General features: G+C 33.1%; 2 protein-coding genes and 1 pseudogene across 2 annotated transcripts; all 3 read right to left on the reverse strand.

Moving 5' to 3' along the window:
- Window positions 1-5,277: 5,277 nt before the first annotated feature.
- Window positions 5,278-6,848, reverse strand: LOC116113751 (histidine-containing phosphotransfer protein 4-like). Its single transcript, XM_031399917.1, has 6 exons — window positions 6,718-6,848; window positions 6,194-6,324; window positions 6,034-6,102; window positions 5,815-5,886; window positions 5,449-5,521; window positions 5,278-5,361 (listed from the first exon to the last, which is right to left on the reverse strand). The coding sequence occupies exons 1-6, from the start codon at window positions 6,778-6,780 to the stop codon at window positions 5,314-5,316; spliced, it is 456 nt and encodes a 151-aa protein (XP_031255777.1). The 5' UTR covers window positions 6,781-6,848; the 3' UTR covers window positions 5,278-5,313.
- Window positions 6,849-17,906: 11,058 nt separating this feature from the next.
- Window positions 17,907-20,177, reverse strand: LOC116113720 (probable protein phosphatase 2C 6). The gene is made up of 3 exons (XM_031399881.1): window positions 19,946-20,177; window positions 18,558-18,885; window positions 17,907-18,089 (listed from the first exon to the last, which is right to left on the reverse strand). Exons 1-2 carry the CDS (start codon window positions 20,175-20,177, stop codon window positions 18,563-18,565), a joined length of 555 nt encoding a protein of 184 aa, XP_031255741.1. The 3' UTR covers window positions 17,907-18,089; window positions 18,558-18,562.
- A 67-nt stretch (window positions 20,178-20,244) lies between these two features.
- On the reverse strand, window positions 20,245-21,242 carry LOC116113721 (annotated as a pseudogene).
- Between the last annotated feature and the right edge of the window lie 1,130 nt (window positions 21,243-22,372).

Consider the following 22,372-nt stretch of genomic DNA (forward strand, 5'->3'; position numbering starts at 1 on the left):
CCATTTGTCAAAATTTACTTTTTTTTTTTTGTCAGTTACCTGGACGGTTCACTGAATCCATAGATTACATATATAACACACTCGTACACATTCTATTTGTCAATAACTTGTCACCATCTTATACTACCTTCAATGAAATACTATATTACATAAATAACACATAAATGTTATAAACAGTGTTTTCTTTACTAATCTTCATCGGTCTCAACAGGTGAAAAAAAAAAAAAAACTTTACTAATCTTCATCGGTCTCAACAGGTGAAAAAAAAAAAAAAAATTCAATAATCAATCTTGTTTTATAAAGTAATGAGAACCATTAATTAGGGTATAATTTTCTTTCCTACATGATTTTTATTTTCTTGAAAAGAATCATTATGTATGATATTCATTTGTCAAAACTTATTACTTTTCTGATAGTGAACCGTTCGGTTCACTGAATCCACATTTTACTTATATAATACACTCATACACATTCTATTTGCAATAATTTGTGAGCATCTCATACTAACTTAAATGAATTACTATATTACATATATAACACATAAAATCATATATCTAAGGCGTACCATTGGTTAGAAACTTATCAAAAGCCATTAAGACATAATTTACTTTTCAAAAATATGTTCTGCCTAGTGCCTAGCTACCATTAAGCTTAGCTAGTAACACCTCATGAAACTCCTTAATCTTCATGCATAAAGGGCGTGGCTTCTTCTATTGATAAAACAAGTGTTAGCCTTCAAAGACCTTGTGGAAATGACATTGAACAGAATGAGTAACCCCATCACTATGTCTTTGATGAATTAGCCTTCCTTATCCAGTGCTAACGCATCGAAGACGGCCGTCTGCCTGATGCAGAGATTCCAGTGAATTAAACAATTTTAAAACAATAATGCCTCACTAAGTTTCATTACTCAAATTTACCAGCCATTACTAAACAATAAAATCTCTGCACTTTTAAGAAATGAATGAAGATGGGGTAGCAAAAAACGCTTCTTTGATCACACGGCCGTCTTATAGTTCCGACGCCGCTGGACTTCCCTTAGAGATGCAACCCACTTTCCCTTTTGAGTATAAGTGCAGGCGAAAAAGTTCAACATCTCTTCCTCGCGAGTCATGCTCACAAACTGTCTTTAGCCAAAATTTCTGGCCACCATTACCATCAATGGTCCATCCCACAAGAAATATTCTACTCAAATTTTACTAAAATAAGAATTAGTTTGTTTTTCATAATCAAGTTGAAAAAATAGACCGAAAATTAAAATAAGCAGAACAAAGAGAAAGCACATATGGAAATTGTTAAATGAAGAGCAAACTTGTGTTTGAAAACTGTCTACACGTTCAATCACCGTGAATCATTTGCTCCTTCTTCAGGTAAAACGGACTCGAAAATTGAATTTATCTAAAGTATAATTAACTTTAATGGTTAAAAGATTTGTCATCCGATCACAAGAGAATCCCTTGGCTATAGTTAACTAAAGTGGCTAAAGGATTTGACATTCGAACCACAAGAGGAGAGCGTGAAATCAAAGTTTGTAAACAAGAGTCACAATGTTCCAAAAGCACTGAATAATTTCTCTAAAGCCTGTTGTTAGTAACAACAACTACATTATTAAACTTTTAACAAGAAAACTCAATCACACAAGGTCTCAAATATTTCTTCTTCGAAACTACAGCCATGAAGATGGTTTAGATTCTCTGAATCTTTCATACATTGAAGATGGCAAGGGAGAAGTAACCTTTCTTATTGGTAAAAATAAAGTTTCAAACTTACAGGCAATGGTTCTTTTGGTTAGTTAACGATAACGCCAATCTACCGTTATTTAAACGTTAATTTCAACACACCTTTAGTTAACAGTTATGAAATGTTGCCGTTACAGCCGTTAGTTAATTGCAACTGCAATTCCCGACTGTTAGTTAACAGTTAATTGACGTTTCTGCGGAGAAAGAACGGGCTTAGTTTTGGGCCTAGTACATGGGTAAAAATGTAGTCCAATTCAGTAGAAACGGATATTCATTATAACTCATTTTGCATTTGAGGTAATAAGATTCTACAATGTATTTACAAAATATAATATAGATTGTTTGATATCAATAATTTAAAAAAATAATAATCTTATATATATATATATATTGTCCATTATACTCTAGATGGTGGTGAATTAAATGCAATCAATTAAACATTGAAAAGGTTGTGTTCTAGGATCCATTCTTGATAAATTTTGAAAACAAATATAAGAAATGTTTGATATGATTCTTGTTAAGCTATACTATATAGATTGTGTTCTAATAACAATCTTGAGAGTAGCAAAATAATATACAGATTCTATTTGTTAATATTCACCGTCTTTTTGTTTAATTCATTAAATTCGTAGGTTATATATATAATTCTAGATTCAACTCTATATTCTTGGAAGAATAAGTGAACTTACACAGCAAATAACTTTTAGATCACTGTTCATTATAGCACAATGAAGAAACAAAAATGTTAGGAGATTGATAGAATTTGAGATGGATCTGACTTTTCAGCCAATAAGACTTTGTTGAATGGGAAGATTATCCCATTTTATAACCCAATAGGCATGCCTAATTGATGTGGGACTTCAACACACACTCTCACGATCAAACCCATATATTGAATCATGCCTGTTGATAGAGGTAGTTACTGGTTCTAACTCTTCACCCGCTAGTTAAAGCGCTCAACTCAAATGAACCAAGCCTCTAATATCATGATAGAATTTGAGGTGGACCTGACTCCTCATCCAATAAGGTCTTATTAAATGGAAGAATTACCCTCTCTTATAATCCAATAGGCTTGAGCGTGCTTAATTGATGTGAGACTTCAACAGAGATATCATGCCATGGTTATATTTTTCTCCACTCTTAACCTTAAAAATAAAATGAATAAGGTTTTCTTCACTAATTTTCCTCGATCTTAATGGATTGAAACAAAATCTAACCGCCACTATTGTTTTATAAAGTTACGAGAGTTGTTGATTAGGGTATAACTTTCTTTTCTAAAATCGTTTTGTTTACTTGAAAATAATCATTATATATGATATCCATTTGTCAAAACTCATCCCTTTTCTCCTAATGAATCAAACAGTACACTGAATCTGAAAGAACTAAAGAGCGTTTGCAATCAAAGAAATAAATAATCACACACAACTATCAAACCAGTAAAGAGAATGAAAACATGCACGATGTATTATAGTTCACCCAAAACTGGCCTACATTCAATAAAATCAATATTATTAAAATATTGACTCAGTTCTTTCATTACAATGAATGTATTTGTTATGATTTTTCTATCACTTATACAAGAAAATAATGTCTTTATAGACTAGGTTATGAAGAGAGACATAATACAACTAGGATCCTTATCCCTAAGCTCAACCCTATTAGAAGTTATAATCCTTAGAGAATCCTACCACGATTATACATGGTATAAACCCAAACCACTTACAAACCCCGAGAGCGACGTGCAAAGCAGCTGCGACCTCTATTGTTGAAGTGGTCGCCAACTCCAACAGAATTCCCCAAATTACATATATAATACACTCATACACATTCAATTTGTTAATAACTTGTCATAAATAAATAGAGTTTACTGATAAAATTTGATGTTGTTTTTGATGTTATTCAGCTAGCAAGACAAGCAGGGCCTATGGAGACTGCTAGTCGTCGCAAATAATTAATTACAGAAAGGAGTGCAATGAAAATGTGAAATGTTGTTGTTGAAGTTTGTGCTGTGTAGTGTATGAGCAGCAGTACAAATTGAGCACTTGAAAGGGCTTTTGGGTTGAGTTGATGAGTGATGTTAATCTATGTATTAGATTTGGTTTCCTGAATGAAAGTTTTGCTCTTTGTGTTAGGCTTCTCAGTTTCAGAAAAAGATCATAAAAAGCCCTGTAATGTAAACTCAGTTCAATACTTCAATTATACGCTCTGCTTTTCAACTACTTGTAATTTCTCTCCTCCTTGTTTAATTCACAATAAATCATGGTGATCCCAAACCAAAACCATTACTTGTTTCCGTTTCTAGGTTTGACTTATTATCTTGAGTCGTTACAAGATATATACCTTAAAACTTTTAGATCAAATAGTCTTTCAATGTCGTTCTTATGAAATTTAAGCAAATGCGATCATTTTTTAACCTATAAAAGATAAATGAAAAATTTTTCATTCTCAGTTTCATGACGATGAAATTTTTTTCTTACAATAGATGTATATACAACCAAACAATCATGAAATGTCACGTTAATGTGTATGATTTGTACTCATCTCATAATTAATTAATTTAGTTGCACGTATATTTATTGTATAGAAGACTCTCTTTTGTGTAAACAGTTTGTATATTAAGTTTATTGAATGCCCAATAATTGGGGTTGTTGACTTGAAATCTTCAATGAAATACTATATTTCAATAAAAGATGTCTCTATTATTAGTGATTACTAAAGGGGTTTTTTTTTTTTTTTTCTTTCATTATAATCAAATAGAATTTTATGTCTTTCGATAATCATATGCAAGCATAATCATATTATAACTCAAAGTTTGATCAATAATTATATAAAGGGAAGTGACATATATAATTACATGTAGCTATTAGAAGTTAATAACATAATAACAAATGAAATATAATGCAAGTTTCTGCGGTTTGAAAATTCATGAGAGATTTCAGTTTGGTTCTTAAAAGAAGAGCCAGACCGAAGAAATCGATCATAAACAATGAACACTTTTCCTTGGAAAATTCGTCTACATTTCATGATTGTTTGGTTGTATATACATCTATTATAGGAAAGTTTTTTCATCGTCATGGAACAGAGAATGAAAAATTATTCATTTATCTTTTATAGGTAAAAAAAATGATCGCAATTGCTTAAATTTCATAAAAACGATATTAAAAGACTATTTGATCTAAAAGTTTAAGGTATATATCTTGTAATGACTCAAGATAATAAGTCAAACCTAGAAACAGAAACAAGTAATGGTTTTGGTTTGGGATCACCATGATTTATTGTGAATTAAACAAGGAGGAGAGAAATTACTAGTTGAGAAGCAGAGCATATAATTGAAGTATTGAACTGAGTTTTCATTACAGGGCTTTTTATGATCTTTTTCTGAAACTGAGAAGCCCAACACACACAGCAAAACTTTCATTCAGGAAACCAAATCTAATACATAGATTAACATCAGTCATCAACTCAACCCAAAAGCGCTTTCAACTGCTCCATTTGTACTGCTGCTCATACACTACACAGCACAAACTTCAACAACAACGTTTCAGATTTTCATTGCCCTCCCTTCTGCAATTAATTATTTCCGACCACTAGCAGTCTCCATAGGCCCTGCTTGTCTTGCTAGCTGAATAACATCAAATTTTATCAGTTAAAAACGCATAATTTGCTTTTTCTGGGTAAAAAAAACACAAACAGGGTTCAGCTCAGCCACCTGAAAATAAGCTTCTAGTTTCTTCTTCAGTGTTGCATATTCCTTCTTCAGTTGTTGGAAAGTCCTTCTACTTCTGCAAACCGCAAACACACAGGTAAAAAAGCTGTCAATTTCTAGGAGTGTCAGGTGATTAATATTAATAACTATTATAATTTTAACCATTACTAGATGGCTTGATAATAATAATAATAAAAAAAGTTTCATGAGCTCCTAAGTTCGAATTCACTCGGTCACTAATAGGGGTGACCACTAAGACTCTTGCCCAGTTGATAGTTCCAAGATTTCAAGGAATTAGTTGAGGTACACACAAGTTGACAGGAACACCCCGATTATAAAAATAAAAAAAATAATTATTTTTATTATTACCCTTCTCCATTTCCTGCCTTGCAATATTCTCTGAACTGTGTGCTCTCAGCTTTCACCTTTTTGGCTCCAATGCTGCACCCAATAAGAAAGAATGTTTTTATGAAGTTGTTGTGATAAAAACCGACAAAGAATATACTTGATAGATACACTTTTTATTATTAGATATATTGATTTATAATAATCACCAATATTAATTTAACTAATTAACTAATTGATTACCTTGAGCTGCTTCCCTTGAACTGATGCATATGGCCATCTAACTTGTTAAAATCAAGAGGGCTCTTCTCCCTGCAAATAATTTGACAACATTAATTAGTGTTTAATTTATTTATTAGTATTGAAATTAATAGAGAAGATTGATGTTTTATCATAAACTCACAGTGCCTGGTCTATGCTAGTGATTAGCCTGGCGGAATCTCGGTAGTACAATGTGACAACTTCCTCTACAAAACTGGGGTTAGCATCATCTTGAAGCTCCTCCAACTGGATGAACTGTTCATCAAGGTATCCCTGAAAATGCCCCCAAAAAATCATTTTCCCGTCTCAAACTCAAAGAAAATTATATATAAACAGAACCTCTCACATATAACATGCACTAGAACAAGCTAAATTCAACTGTCAAGTCGATTACAAACACGAAAAAACAAAAAGTTTTAACTGAAAAGACTTTTACTCTCATACTCTGTTTAAAATAGAAAACTTGTGCATGCTCTCTTCCAGTCGTACAAACACAATAATATGTTGATAAATGCAGCTCCGAAGAGAGAAAGATCTAGAGTTAGAAAATTTTATTTATGATTAATGTGGCTTGAAATGAAGAGAAACTTTTGTAAGTGCATGTTACAAAAATGTGAAGAAGAAGAAGAAGAAGAGGAAGAAGAAAAGGAGTTATTATAACGAAACCTGATCAAAGAGGGACTGTCTCATGGCTGCAAGTTGTCTACGAAGTTGCTGGTTTCCCTCCATTTGATGAGAAAAAGAAAATGTAGGAGAAAGGAAAGGAAAGAAAAGAAGAGTTGGGGGAGAGAGAAAGTTGAAAGGTTGTAAGTTTGATCGTGCAATAATATGAAAGGGAAGAAGGGTTTATATAGTGGAGAGAATAGAGGAGAGAAGGGAGATTTCAGAATCTAATTAAATTAATCCATGGAAATAAAAAATATCTATATATAAATATATTACATTTCTTTATGTGTAGGAATTGGGAGATAGGCATTCTGATTCTGATAGGTTATCTTAAAAAATTGAATAAAAATAAAAATATCAGATGGGATTTGTTCATGAACTACACATGAAGATTCTAAGTATATATAATATATATGTGTGTGTGTGTGTGTGTGTGTGTGTGTGTGTGTGTGTGTGTGTGTGTTAAACGAAACTGATCTTATAGCGTTTTATTTACTCCATCCCCAAGATTCTGTCTAGGCTTAATTCCTATTAATATATAATTAATCTTAATTACTTAACAAAAACATAAAGTTAAGTTTACTTATATATTTAGAGTAAACGACTTTTGTCCACCCGAATAATGGCTTAATGATGACATTTTTTAATCCATGGACTTTTAAAATGTCACTTTATTACCCAAATTTATATTCCATTTCCTATTTCAGCATTATTGCTGTTACATTAGGTGTCATAGAGCCAATCAATTATTATAAAATTGATTCTGTAATAAATGTTTATTTATCAATAAAAGGCATATTCTTCTATATCGTGTATGCAATGATATATGTCCTTAGGATGGTAGAACCGTGACGAGGGTATCAAGTGTTTCAAATCTTTATAGTGAGAACACTATGATCACATATGGTGGCTATTCTAGAAACGTATGTAGCCCCAGTATTATTCTGACCAATGACACAGATAATACGGTAAGGCTATCATAGTGTTGAACGACCCTGTCAAAAGGCAGTGACTGATCTCACTTATTAAAGTTGTTTGCCGACAACCTGGTGCAACGCATGGGTGCTTCTAGAGGCAAGTTCACTGGACAGACCCACCAGAGGATTCCATATGGATGGTAACCCCAGTGTCTATGGAATAAATCCTTTTACGAATGGTGGTGCATGTGATCCTTAGACTTGAGATCACCGGAGCACCTTGTGCACCAATTGGTGTAGTTTGATGCTAGCCCAACGTAGTTCTATTCAGAGCTATCAATGCGGTAGTGATTGGCTACATTGAGAAATGTATCGAGACTATGGTAGATCGACAAATGATTCATAACTCCTGGGTACGGGAGAAGTTATCTCACTGAGTAATTCAATAAATGACAATGACACTAAATATGTGGCCATAGTGAGATTGAGTTGATGCTCAATCCAATTTAATATTCTTGGCATTGGTCTAGTAACTGAATACAAACATGTCAAGGATATCTAAGGTTGACACTTTTTCTGTACCTCAGTCTCAATGAGATAACAGTTGATGAAAGGATTTGATTGCACGATAACCATACCATTGACAGGCTACGGTTTCACTGAATCCGAATCTATCGAGGGGCCATGATGCCTTGCTAGGGGTCAATCTTGGTCTGTGTGTAGTGAAACGATTAATTGGTGTTAATCGCGATACTACTAACTGCTGATATGATAAGGAGCTTATGAGTGTCACACTTAGAAGATAATTTAAGAATTAATTTGTGATAAGGGTATTTTCTTCTTTCAGGACGAAAGAGTATTTTGGTAGTGCAATTAAATTTGCTGAGATTGTTGCCTGTATTTAATTTTAATATTAAAATTAAATTAGTGAGATTATATTTAAATATATTTATGTATATATTTAAATAAATTATTATTATTAATTGAATGTTAATATATTATTATATATTAATTGATTTTAATTATAATAATAATTAATTAATTAAAATACCATAAAGTGTGTGTTTGGTTGCAATGGTGAACTAGGGTTGGAGCCCATGGCTATTCCTAGAATAAGGGTTTTAATTGTTGCACTATATAAGTGCAACTTAAAATTAAAACAAAGGGGAATTATTCATTCAATTAAAACCCTAGCCACCCATCTCTATCTCTCTCAAGAATAAAACTTTTCTTGTTCTTCTTTCTTGATTCTTGAAGCCCTTGATTGTTCTAGTAAAATAATCAAGGGTTCTGCAGATTATCTTCGTGTAGACTTCCGTGAGTGCGATCCTACTTTGGATCGATTGGCGAAAAATCACATGAACAGCAGACAGTGAACAGTAGACGATGAACGGTAACCGTGAACAGTAGACGATGAACAGTAATTGTGAACAGTGTTCCTGTCCGAAATCAGAGATATTCGAAGGAGCCTCCAAACGTACGTAAGTATTCTAATCCTTAAATGAATTTACTTTATACAGATTTTTGTTTATAAACATGTAAACGGTATAATCTATAGGCAAAGAAAGGTAATTGATTTACCGATTGAATTTTTGTTTTTCACTGCGTATGATAGATCAATTACTTAAAGTTGTGACCCCACACCACCATCATTCTCTTCTCTAATCATCACTCATAAAACCCTTCAAACCCTACTCCGACCGACCCACGAATCACCAACAACCAAGCGATTAGGGTTTGCGTAACCACCCCTCCCAAGTCAAATTCCAATCAATCCCAACCACCAAAATCCAACCTTCCACCACCAATAGACTTATCGGTCTCCCCTCTTCAAAAGCTCCAATAGCCTGGACCAAATTTACTCTTTGTTCACCGCCGAAATATAAATTTGGATAGTAAAGTGGTAGGTGAGAAAAAGTCGATACCTCTATATATTTAATTAATTATGAATCCTTGATACTGCATGCATAGATTAATGGATTAATATAACTTATTAGAAGAGATTAGTATTAAAAATAACCCTTCTAATGAAGAGTATGAAGAGAAAAACAGGTTGATGTGAAGGTGGAACCTGAATGAAATATTCTCTTAGCTTGAGATATATAATGAGTATTAATTATTTAATTACTTTGATGGTTGATTTCACCAATCTTACAAATATTTAAATTAATATATAATTTTAAGTAGCAATAGATCAATATAGAAAGGACCAACTATCTTCAGTAATTGGTTAAATTAGCAATAGCTAGCATATGCCATTTCGGCTTCTTTTAATTGTGTCGACTCAAATAATTGACAACAAAAAACTATTTTTTTTTAGTATTGGGTATCGATAAGACAATGGAATTTATCAATTTATTATTATATTACATGATTTAACCCAAAGCTACCATGAATATATTGGCTGTCATGCCACATGTAGTTTATATAGAAATTAAATAACATCATTTTGTTTACCAAATTTTTTTTTTTTATTATCACCAGAGGTGTCCGGGTCAGCTTACGTGCATCTCAACTAATCTTTCAGGACCCTGAAACTGTCGACCATGTAAGAGTCTTAATGACCACCTGTATTAGTGTTTGGGAAGACTCGAACTCAAGAGCTTATAAACCTCCTTTTGTTCTTTTACCATTAGATCATCCAATGGTGGTTTTATTTACCAAATTATTCATCAAATTTGGAAAAAAGAAAATAAAATTTGAGTTAGGGAAAAGTAGAGAAAAGTTTGATTCTACAAAAAGATCAATCATGTACGGACACCGCCTTTTAATTAGTTAATAATTGTTTAACTTGCTAATCTACCTCTCTAATCAAAATCTCAACAAAATTCTCTTATCTTTCAAGTCTCAACTCATGATCTTTAGAGGATTAAAATAGTAATTAAGAATGTTACTATCAATGAGGAAATTGGTTACATCAATAATCCAGTTAGTTGGAATGGACTCAGATTCACCAATGTGACGTATAAGACTTAAAACACTTTAGTATAAATTTTTATTCCCACTACTCTTAGTTGTACATATGCATGCATGTATTTTTTTAATGTATATGGATTTGATTACTCCTAATTAAACTATTATTATGTCTAATCTAACTTGTTGATGCTTGATTTTGACACCAACTACTCGCACGTGTAAAATGCTAAAATGACTTAGAAATCACACGTGATATGAGGGGATTGAATTAAATAAAAGGTGAAGAACAATATTTAAAGTGGTTCGGATACTCTAAAGTGAATCCTACGTCCACTGCTATTGTATTAATAAGAGAGAGTGATCAGGTCGTATTCAGCGAGTTGAGTTACAGTTTAGAGAGAGAAAGAGAGAGCTATTTCAGTGTAAAATTAGCTAATCTTTACAAATGAGAGGGAAATTCTCTATTTATAGTGGGAAAGTTCAAGGTAATGATTATGAAAGTTGCAAGTTGATAGGTGTCGTGCAAATCCTTTCTTTGCGTCTCATTGATCACCTGCCCGAGGGATTTCCTCGATTAAAGCAGGGCTTTGACATGTGGGCCATCCTCAGCCACTTGCTGGCCTGGCACTCACCTGCTGCACTGACATGAGCCATGCCACTTGTGCTAGGCGCGACGTGGGCGCACCTGGACGACGCAGAACCCTTCTGAACTCTGACCATCCTTTACTGACGAGGCTCCACGTTAGCCCTACTTTTTCTGGTATAACACAACTCTAACTTGGGAGAAGAATCCATATCATCATATAAATGTAAAATAATTATTATTCTTTCATCTGGGTGTTTAGGCTATAACTTAAATGAGCTAGGTCAAAAATAAAACTCTCTCCGAGCTCTCTTTAAAAATCAAGAAGGAAACAATGGTGTTTGGCAATATAGAATCAGAATCGAACCATACAATCTTTGAAAAATGTTTGACCATACAACTATACTTTGATGGTAAAACATATATATGCATTCTAGAATTCATATTTTGGAGAAGAACCCATCTCATCATACAAACTTTGGTTAATTAACCCGTCTAGAATTCTTTAAACTATTCTTTCATATGGGCATTTAGGCTATAAGTTAAATGAGCGAAGTCAAAAATAGAACTCTCGCTAAGTTCTATAATCTTTAAAAATCAAGAAGGAAACAATGGTATTTAGCAATGTAGAATCAGTGTCGAACCGTACAATCTTTGAAAGATGTTTAACCATACAACTATACTTTGATGGTAAAACATATATGTGCATTCTAGAATTCATATTTTGGAGAAGAATCAATCTCATCATACAAACTTTAGTTAATTAACCCGTCTAGAATTCTTTAAACTATTCTTTCATATGGGCATTTAGGCTATAAGTTAAATGAGCGAAGTCAAAAATAGAACTCTCGCTAAGCTCTATAATCTTTAAAAATCAAGAAGGAAACAATGGTATTTAGCAATGTAAAATCAGTGTCGAACTGTACAATCTTTAAAAAATGTTTAACAATACAACTATACTTTAAAGATAAAACATATATGTAAAAAAAAATATAAATATAATTAAGAAAAAAGGGTTGATGTAAAATAAAGTATGATCTCATTGTCACACCTTTTTATTTTTGTTAAGAGTATATACTAATTGATGGATAGAGCATTATGATAAAATGAACAAATGTCTAGGGTGGATTTGTTCCTCAAAATTGATTCTAATTTCTACATCAAAATAAATCATTGGCCTTCTATTCTTTTGGTCTCGAATCTCTTGATAGACCATTTAATTAATTATTATAATTTTTTTTTACATATTTTATAATTTTATTTTTTTCAACTTTAAGATATGGTCTTAAAAGGGTGTTTCTAGTTTTAATTAACCAAAAATTTATTTTAATATATAAAAATTTTAAAATAATTTTTAGGTATTTTTCTCAAAAATTAAAAAAATATTTTTCATAAAAATCAATTATACATATTCTTAAGTTATTATATCAACAATCATTAGAAGGGCAATGCTACGCGGCCAGTACTGTGACAGATATTTGATGACAGGCACAGTCCTCACCGTCCAATAGAGAATCATCTACTCATAGGTTCCCATGATCAAAAGGTGTTGCTGGCTAAAATGACTTGATTTCACATCAAATTTTATTACACGTGGAGGATCAAAATTGGCTTTTACAAAAGTCAGCTACCCTTTTACTATTCACAATTCTATATAAGAAAAGTGCGATAATCTTTAAGGGATGATCACTATGATTTGGTTCAGTTTGATTCGGTTTTTATCGTAAATTGATCAAGTAGGCTCAATTATATGAGTGAAAATCGAATTGTATTATATTACATGAATAGCTTTACCCTATGAACCTTCGAATTATGATTTAATGATTGACATGAGAGGTTCAAAATCTTGATATTATACTAGTAAATCCATATTTGTTCTTGTTTGAAACTAATAAGGCAAATTTACCTTTCAGTCCAATAACTTTGCTAATATCTCAATCCTATATTAGAACGTTGTAATAACTAAACCACCGCTAGATGGTTTAATGGTAAAAAAACAAAAGGGTCCAAAATAGATACATAAGTTCGAGTTAACTTAAACACTAATAGAAGTGACCATTGAAGGGATTTATCTAGTCGTTCACTTCAAGACTCCGAAGAATTAGTTAAGATGCATACAAGCTGAAACAGAAATCTCACATTTGCAATAACTTTGCCAAAATGAAAGGCCAAATATGAAGTGGTAAGTGCATATTGTGTTTAAATAGTCCATGTGGATCAAATCATTCCATTTTTACATGAAAATTAGGTCAAAATGCAATAATTTAATTTGAAGTAAGAAAAGCATCCTTGAAAGATATGGCGGGCAGAGAATAATAATAAACAGGAAACACCAACAAGGAAAGAATAATAATCTTACAAACCCAAAATAGGAAAAATCAAAATAATGATTGACATATAACAAGTTTACCTGTAAATTTTAGTAAAATTTTAAAAAGGGAAGAAGTGTAAGAGAAGAGATTCCCTCTTTATTCCTCTGCCAATGCCATGCACAAACGAACACAAGTGAAAGCAGAAAGCAGAAAATAATAATAAAATGTTTTTGTTTTCCCTACAGTATTTTCACAAAAGTGTGGTCACATCTTTGTTAAAAGAGTAATCAAAAGCTGGAGGATGGTCTGGGTGGAGTAGGATCAGAATATGATTTTGTGTTCATTTCTGCCACAGATTATGATTCTTTTTTCCTATCACTGTCTCCTATGTTGATAAGAATCCCACCCTGGACAGTACCAGCTGCTACTATAGTTTTTTTCTTCAGTTTGCTTCTAAATCGAACTATAAGATATTTTCACCAAATCATTATAAAAAATGTACAACAAACTTTGCATCAGCATAACAGAGATGACATATGTGTTTCAGTTGTTGCTTCCTTTCGCATTTATGTTAAATCCTGAGTCTAATGAAGTAGAAATTGTCCGTTTTGGGTCCAAGCCTACACAATTGAGTCTAACCAAGTAAAAATTGTCTGTTTTGTGACTAAGGTTGCACGGGTTTACTTTTGGACTGCAAGCAAGCATCCTTAACTCAAAACATGTCTATTAAGTTAGGGGGGTCTAAGTCTTACAAACTAAATCACAAAGCTCATTCACCAGACGATGTGGGATGCAACAATTTCTTTCTTAAGTACAGAGTTTGCATGCATAATACATACACAATAGTTATATCAGGGACCAGTGCTGGAGCAATATGGTAAAAGAATATTAATAATAATGAATAATATGACACATTTTGGCGATAACAGCTGTGGTAGCTATCAACACATTGTCAACAATTTCTTGTGAAAATGATCCTGCTCCATTTGTCTATCTATGTGCTGCTAATCTATGCAGAGTTAAGAATCATATAAAGGCAATATATTCAAAATATAGGCAGTCTTCTCACTAGATGTGTTGTCCAGTTCATTGAATCACAGCTATGAATTACTTTGAACCTTCGAAATCACTTTGCCGGTAACTATGACGTATGCAGTTGAGATATGATTTTACTACTGAAATATATGTGTTCATTTTCTGTAAACAGAAGTCAGAAGAAACACTTTGTTCTGATTCTTGACAAACCAGGCCAAATAATTTGAGTGTTCACAAGGGTAAACCTGGTTTTTATCCTAAATGAAAAATCAACCAATCAGCAACTAGCACTTGCAAAATGAGTAAGCTAGTAGATTCAACGATAAGAAAGGAACATGAGTTTGTGTAATGCTATTTGGCTTAAAAGGAAGTAAGCTAATGTTGCCACATAAAAGAATTTGCTGCTGGCTGGCCCTTCTCGAAAAACATCCCTTTCACTCATCAAGAATGTGCTTATGCGAATAAACCGAACTTGTGGGCATTGATGCAATCATACAGAAGTTAGCTTTAAAGTTGCTTTCACGCTAACCTTTATGTAGATATTCTCCTTGCAGCATCAATTCTGCTCATCTCAATAAGAATCCATTTCTTAGTAGACATTATTGAAAGCAGCAACCGCACTATAGGCAGCTTCTGCTTCATCCGCCGAAATTTTATCCAAATAAACTGAACAAGACTTGATCCTCGTAGCAAACCAGAAAAGTGAAGAACCAATCGAATGATCAAAGAGCCACCTAATTAGTGAAGATAGAACATCAGCCAAATAAGGAAAAGTAATTCTGAATAACTTTTGAGAGAGAGCCATCACGGCGCCAAGTGGACAGTCGTTAAGATTTTAACATGCAAATGGATTGCTCAAAGACATCAGCATTTCCCTTCTGTAGCAATAAAAGTTTGGACCCCAGTTATGCATGCTACAGGCAGATAACTCCAAATATTAATAACAAACATGAACCAAAAGAAAAGTAAATAATTTTTCTAAGCGAATTATATAGAAAATAAAGGATTAGGATTCAAGCAAACATGAGCTCAAATGCATGAAGCTGAGAGATTGGTCTTTGCTCTCCCAAGAGTCACGAAGAAAAATTAAATAACAGTAACTCATTCTGAATATACCAATAATAAATATTCATGCTTATCATATTCTCACAAGTTGCATATGAATCTATAAAGCACTTAGAAACTAAGGAATTTTTCAAGAGCTATTATAAGATCTTGAGACTTATGCAGTTTATTTACTGGACTACGATGAGCATGGTTTAATCAAAAGATTGAAACTCAGACTATTGAATTTGAGCTCGATGCCTTTGACTTTAAAGAAACTAAATTCTTATCCAAATCCAGCTTGCTAGAAATTATTTGAATCTTAGCAAATGCCACCGAGGAAGACTAAGTAGATTGTAAAAGTCTGGTCAAAATGAAAGGGTGGTTGATCTTGTACTGAACTTAACAGCACATAACACTTTCAGTTTCCCCTATCCAAGAAATTGAAAGTACATGGTGGTATATGAAAGTCCAGCATTGGCTTTGCAACATCAAAATACTGAAATACTAAATAACTTAAGACACATGTATGTCAAAAATATGAGCATACGGAAACAGTTTTCATGTATTCCAAAAGAAGAGCTATTACAGCCATCAAGAAACTTGTCTTAGTTGCATCTGCAATAATATAATTTCGTTTGGTTTAAAGCACCTAAAACCTAGAAAACTTGCATTTAAAAGTAGTCAACATTACTTAGATCAACAAATGCAACACAATGCTGGTATTTAGAAATTTTAATAAGATAAATCCTCTTCAGCTTAAATGCACTTTCAACTTTTACTGCATTAGATAACTTCATTCTTATATTCTGTCCAGAATACTCTAAAAGTAGTGATACAGTTATATGGTCCAACAACATTTATGTGCCCTATGCTTATATGTTCGTTAATATCATAATACTTATTATCAAATAATAAATGATTTTTGACCATCCAACCATCTAGATGCATAAACATGCAGTGTGATTCCTACTAATCTCCTATTTCACAATTATCCCGGTGCTGTGATGTTGAATAACATAAAAAACATAGATCAACTCAGCGAAAATTTATTCCGTACATCAAAAAAAATTTCGTTGCCCGTCCTGTTTTTCTGTGTATGGTTTCCTTACTCTCTATACATCACTCATATGTCTCCATTTGAATCCAAAGAGTTCTGTGAAGGACATAATAGGAGTCTGCTACAAATAGAAGTACTATGCTGATGCCTATGATTCTTATAATGCTCAAACATAATGGTGAAAACCACTGTCACCAAGCTTTCCATAAAAAACTCAACTAAAACAAAAGGTAAACCTGCATATACCTGATAAAGTTGCCTATAGAAGCTAGCTTCCAGAATTGTAGATTCAGTGTATGATAGTTAAACTAAATAAGTTATGCCATATACATTTTAGGAAGAGATTACTTTAACACTTGTAACCAAAGTTTCATCAAGTTCTTTCTCCAAGTGTTCTTCTATCTGATCTCAAGAGGTTAAAGAATGCAAGATTTTCCCAACTTTCAAGCAACAATTCCAAGTTTTGACTCTAAGAAGAGTTCCAGTTCCACTGACAATTAATTTCTGAGAGTTCTTATTTTCTAACTCTTGCATCAGTGGTAGCTCCTTGCCCTTGAATTGGTAGAATACTTGAAGATACAACCCCACCAGATATATGTTCGTTTTTCCCCTTAATTTTACAAGTCTGACATATAGCTTGATGCATTAATGTCGCATAGTTTGTTCCTAATTAAACTGCTGAAGGTACAGTCTTCTCACCTAGGCCAATGAGTAGCCATCCCAACTATAGACTACACACGGCAAATAAAAGGAGCAGCAATGTCCTTTATTCAACTTTTCTGTCATCTCCAACCCTAAAATTTTGATTATGAAATTGAATAGGCTGATATAAAGCTTGGTAAACTGAAACTCAAGGAACAGAACCTTAACTAAAATCTCTATCCAAGTTTTGAACTTATTTCTTCTAACAATCTTAACCCTTTTCTGATCAGTGTCATACACTGAAGTGTCACCAACTCAAACAATAGTACTAGCTCTTAATGTAGTCGGCCTCCATTTCACACTCATGGTGTACCACATCATGAACCAACTGTAAACAACAATCTCAACTAGCATGTACAGAACTTCATACTCAAGAATAATAGAAGACAAATAGAGGCCTCAGTCACAACTAAATCTACATAAGTGACCTCATTTTCTCGTCATCTCTAAACTTCTACATTCCTTTTCATCCCAATCTCACTTATGTATGATTTATGAAAATGGTAACTGAATGCAAATTCTCCATTCAGAATGCAGCAATAGATCAATACTTAAAATGAAACAAAAGATTGAAACTACTCTACTGAGTAATCAATAGAAAATAATATATATATGTCCAAAATATGTAGGTTATTATTGGAAATAGCTCATGTACAACTTTTGTTTGTCTAGAGTTTGTTATACACAACTTATTATAACATCCTACTTTTACCATCTCATTGAAACATGACTTGGCCAACAAGAAACGATTCCTTCTTTTCCTTCCCTCTGAAAAAGGTGGAACCCAGGTTTCTTTTCCATCCCTGTTGGGAAAGAAAACAAAACCAACTGATTAACTGAAAGAATTTGATATGTTCTACTAACGGCAAATAAAAGTGCTGATAATGTACACACAAAACTTCATAGATTTTTACAATTTAAACAAGATGAGTGTTTTATGTCTAGAGATACGTAACTCAGACATTTTTAACAGTCTAGTCAGAATTAAACAAAAGATGGAGCCTGAAGTTAGCAATAAAACATCCCAGTAACTATAAATTAGGGTGATAAACAAAATATAAGTGTCAAAGTTGTCTTGTATAGCTGTCAACAGAAGTTCAAAACTCTTTCACCACATAATAATAGAATAAGTCAATGAGCTATATAACGGACCTCATGATAAGTATTTTGCTGTCTCAAATTCAATATAAATGAAGTTCATAAAGTATTTCTAAAACTAAAGCCAGTTGGAGAAGTGAAATGTGACTGAGCAAGAAAGAGAGAGAAAGAACCTTTTTCAAAGCTTTTGATGAGGCCTTCTCCTAGGCAGTTTCAGGTCAACAACAACAACAGAGACATTGTCGCAAGTGTATGCAGTAAAAGCTCGCTTCAGCAGTTCTTTGGCAACATTAAGGGCTGGAGGGTGGGATGAAGTATCATCTTTTTTTGGCTGCCTGCGTTGGTACCTAAATTCTTCACGAGCCAACCTTACAGCAACATCATTAGACAAGACGTCCCAAAGTCCATCACTTGCCAAAATCAAAAACTCGTCATCTTCAGTTCTAGGCGTGAAAGTAACTTCTGGCACTGAAATAACCCATGGTTTCAAACCATGATCACCTGAAACTCAGACATACCAAACATGCAGATTATTAGATCTAAAGTTAAACATATCTTAGTCATAAAAGAACTAAAATGCCTCAAACTTTGAAATTGAATCAACAAATTATTCTGTAAAACACACAGTGAACTAAAATCTAATCGTAGCTGAAAAAAGACATAAAATACTGGAAAGGAAGAAAGAAAAAGAATGAACAATTGTAAAGTTACACTGCTAGAAATAATTTGCTTATGAGAACCATTGTAATTGAAAGAATCTTAGAAGAGAGCCAATTCAAGGCTCTCAACTTAGACATAGGATAGAAACAGAAAAGTGGAAATTTAAAAAGGTAAAATAAAAGAAGTTCATACCAAATAAATCTAAGGAGAGAGACCAAAGTACCTTTGGAAGTAAATGGAATGTCTTAAATGAATGTGTATATGTAATTATCACAAGCATATACATGTATTTTTTGTATGAATATTAACATGTAGATATAATGAAACATGTGAGGAGATAAAAAGGAACTTTGCACCGCATTTGTTGTATATGCCTTGCCCACAAAAGCCTGCCATATCGAGAAATGACAAAGTGTAGGTCATCGACAAAACTTACATGTATGAAGGTCTAAACTAAAACTTATCTTACTAGCAAAGTAGAAATATTACCAACATCTCAAACTGGATACAATATCAATACATCTTTTACACAGTAGGTCTTATATATGCTGGTGGTAATTAGCATCAGCTCTAGAGCAAAATAGAGGCACAACCACAAAAGAAAGCAACATTTATAGCAAGATGCTGCAAATATTATTGCACTACTCATATCCATGTAGTAAGATTACTGCACTGTTGCAGTTTGGTTCAGCTCTGTGCTCTGTTTAAAAGCTCAGGAGTTCTTATCAATTATGCAGCATTCTTGCTGCAAAATTTATTATCTCCCCGGAGAGAAAAAAAGGTTTTTTGAATGCACTGCAATTTTAACAAGTCACTAACATGGAAAAGATAATAGTTCCTGCAGAAAAACCAAATAATTCATGTTATGAAAACAAAAAGCCATATAGGGTAAAAGAAAAACCTATTGCTCTCGACATAGAAAGCACCCCCTCAACCCTTAAGCAGCCCCACTGCACAATTCTGCCCCCTTTATCCCTAATCCTTGCTAGTTCATCTTCTCTTTCAAGCTGCAAAAGAGGCAACAACTCATCTCTGAGGAGTGAATATAGTCGTATACATGTATACACAGTCAAAGAGGGTCGAAATTTAAGTGCAAGTGGATTAAAACATTCCAGTATCTTATTCATAAGCATTATCCTCAGATAAAAGTAGTCCCTGAACACTAAAAAGCATAAAATAAAAAAAATAATTATTTTATTATTACCCTTCTCCATTTCTGCTGCAATATTCTCTGAACTGTTGCTCTCAGTTTCACCTTTTTGGCTCCAATGCTGCACCCAATAAGAAAGAATGTTTTTATGAAGTGTTGTGTAAAAACCAACAAGAATATACTTGATAGATACACTTTTTATTATTAGATATATTGATTTATAATAATCACCAATATTAATTTAACTATAACTAATTAATTACCTTGAGTGTTCCCTTGAACTGATGCATATAGCCATCTAACTTGTTAAAATCAAGAGGGCTCTTCTCCCTGCAATATTAACACATTAATTAGTGCTTAATTTATTTATTAGTATTGAAATTAATAAAGAAGATTGATGTTTATAAAACTCACAGTGCCTGGTCTATGTTAGTGATTAGCCTGGCGGAATCTCGGTAGTACAATGTGACAACTTCCTCTACAAAACTAGGGTTAGCACATCTGAAGTCCTCCAACTGGATGAACTGTTCAAGGTATCCCTGAAAATGCTCCAAAAAATCATTTTCCCGTCTCAAACTCAAAGAAAATATATATAACAGAACTCTCACATATAACATGCACTAGAACAAGCTAAATTCAACGTCAAGTCGATTACAAACACGAAAAAACAAGAAGTTTTAACTGAAAAGACTTTTACTCTCATACTCTGTTAAAATAGAAAACTTGTGCATGTCTCTTCCAGTTGTACAAACAACATAATATGTTGATAAATGCAGCTCCGAAGAGAGAAAGATCTAGAGTTAGAAATTATTATGATTAATGTGGCTGAAATGAGAGAACTTTTGTAAGTGCATGTTACAAAAATGTGAAGAAGAAGAGGAAGAGGAAGAAGAAAGGAGTTATATAACGAACCTGATCAAAGAGGACTGTCTCATGGCTGCAAGTTGTCTACGAAGTTGCTGGTTTCTCTCCATTTGATGAGAAAAAGAAAATGTAGGAGAAAGGGAAGGAAGAAAAGAGAGTTGGGGGAGAGAGAAAGTTGAAAGGTTGTAAGTTTGATCGTGCCATAATATGAAAGGGAAGAAGGGTTTATAGTGGAGAGAAGGGAGATTCAGAATCTAATTAAATTAATCCATGGAAATAAAAAATATCTATATATAATATATCACATTTCTTTATGTGTGGGAATTGGGAGATAGGCATTGATTCTGATAGGTTATCTTAAAAAATTGAATAAAAATAAAAATATCAGATGGGATTTGTCCATGAACTACACATGAAGATTCTAGTATATATAATAATTTATGTGTAGTGTGTTAAATGAAACGATCTTATAGCGTTTTATTTACTCCATCCCGAAGATTCTGTCTAGGCTTAATTACTATTATATATAATTAATCTTAATTACTTAACAAAAACATTAAGTTTACTATATATTTAGAGTAAACGACTTTTGTCCACCCGAATAATGGCTTAATGATGATATTTTTTCATCCACAGAATTTAAAATGTCAATTTATTACCCAAATTATAGTTCATTTCTATTCCAGCATTGTGTTTGTTAGAGTAGGTGCCCTAGAGTAATCAATTATTGTAAAATTGATTCTAAATATAAATGTTTATTATCAATAAAAGGCATATTCTTCTATATCGTGTATGCAATGATATATGTCCTTAGGATGGCAGAACCGTGATGGAGTATCAAGGTGTTCAAATCTGATAGTGAAAACCCTATGATCACATATGGTGGTCATTCTAGAAACGTCCGTACCCCAGTATTATTCTGATCAAGGAAAAGATAATATGTAAGACTATCATAGTGTTGAACGACCTTACGAAAGGCAGTGACTGATCTCACTTATCAAGGTTGTTTGCTGACAACCTGGTACAAACACTAGGTGCTTGCTAGAGGCAAGTTCAATGAAAAGACTCACCAGGATTCCATATTGATGGGTAACCCCAATGTCTATAGAATAAATCATCTAACAGATGGTGGTACATGTGATCTTTGCTTGAGATCACCAGAGCACCTTGTGCACCAATTGATGTAGTTTGACACTAGGCCAACGTAGTTCTATTAGAGCTATCAATACGGTAGTGATTGACTACATTGAGAAGTGTATCGGACTATGATGGATCGACAAATGATTCATCACTCCTGGGTACGGGGAGAAGTAT

The sequence above is a fragment of the Pistacia vera genome, unplaced genomic scaffold (assembly GCF_008641045.1).
Source record: "Pistacia vera cultivar Batoury unplaced genomic scaffold, PisVer_v2 Contig69, whole genome shotgun sequence".
Classification (NCBI taxonomy): Eukaryota; Viridiplantae; Streptophyta; class Magnoliopsida; order Sapindales; family Anacardiaceae; genus Pistacia; species Pistacia vera.

Bases quoted from the DNA above. Each gene is read 5' to 3' on its own strand.
- LOC116113751 (XM_031399917.1), bottom strand. From the start codon at position 6,780: ATGGAGGGAAACCAGCAACTTCGTAGACAACTTGCAGCCATGAGACAG. The intron at 5,887-6,033 runs GTAATCAATTAG...TATTGGGTGCAG, and splicing joins TTCAAGGGAAGCAGCTCAAG to CATTGGAGCCAAAAAGGTGA. The intron at 5,522-5,814 runs GTAATAATAAAA...TGCGGTTTGCAG, and splicing joins AAGGCAGGAAATGGAGAAGG to AAGTAGAAGGACTTTCCAAC.
- LOC116113720 (XM_031399881.1), bottom strand. From the start codon at position 20,177: ATGCTTATGAATAAGATACTGGAATGTTTTAATCCACTTGCACTTAAA. The intron at 18,886-19,945 runs GTTTTTCTTTTA...TCTGAGTTTCAG, and splicing joins TTCTATGTCGAGAGCAATAG to GTGATCATGGTTTGAAACCA.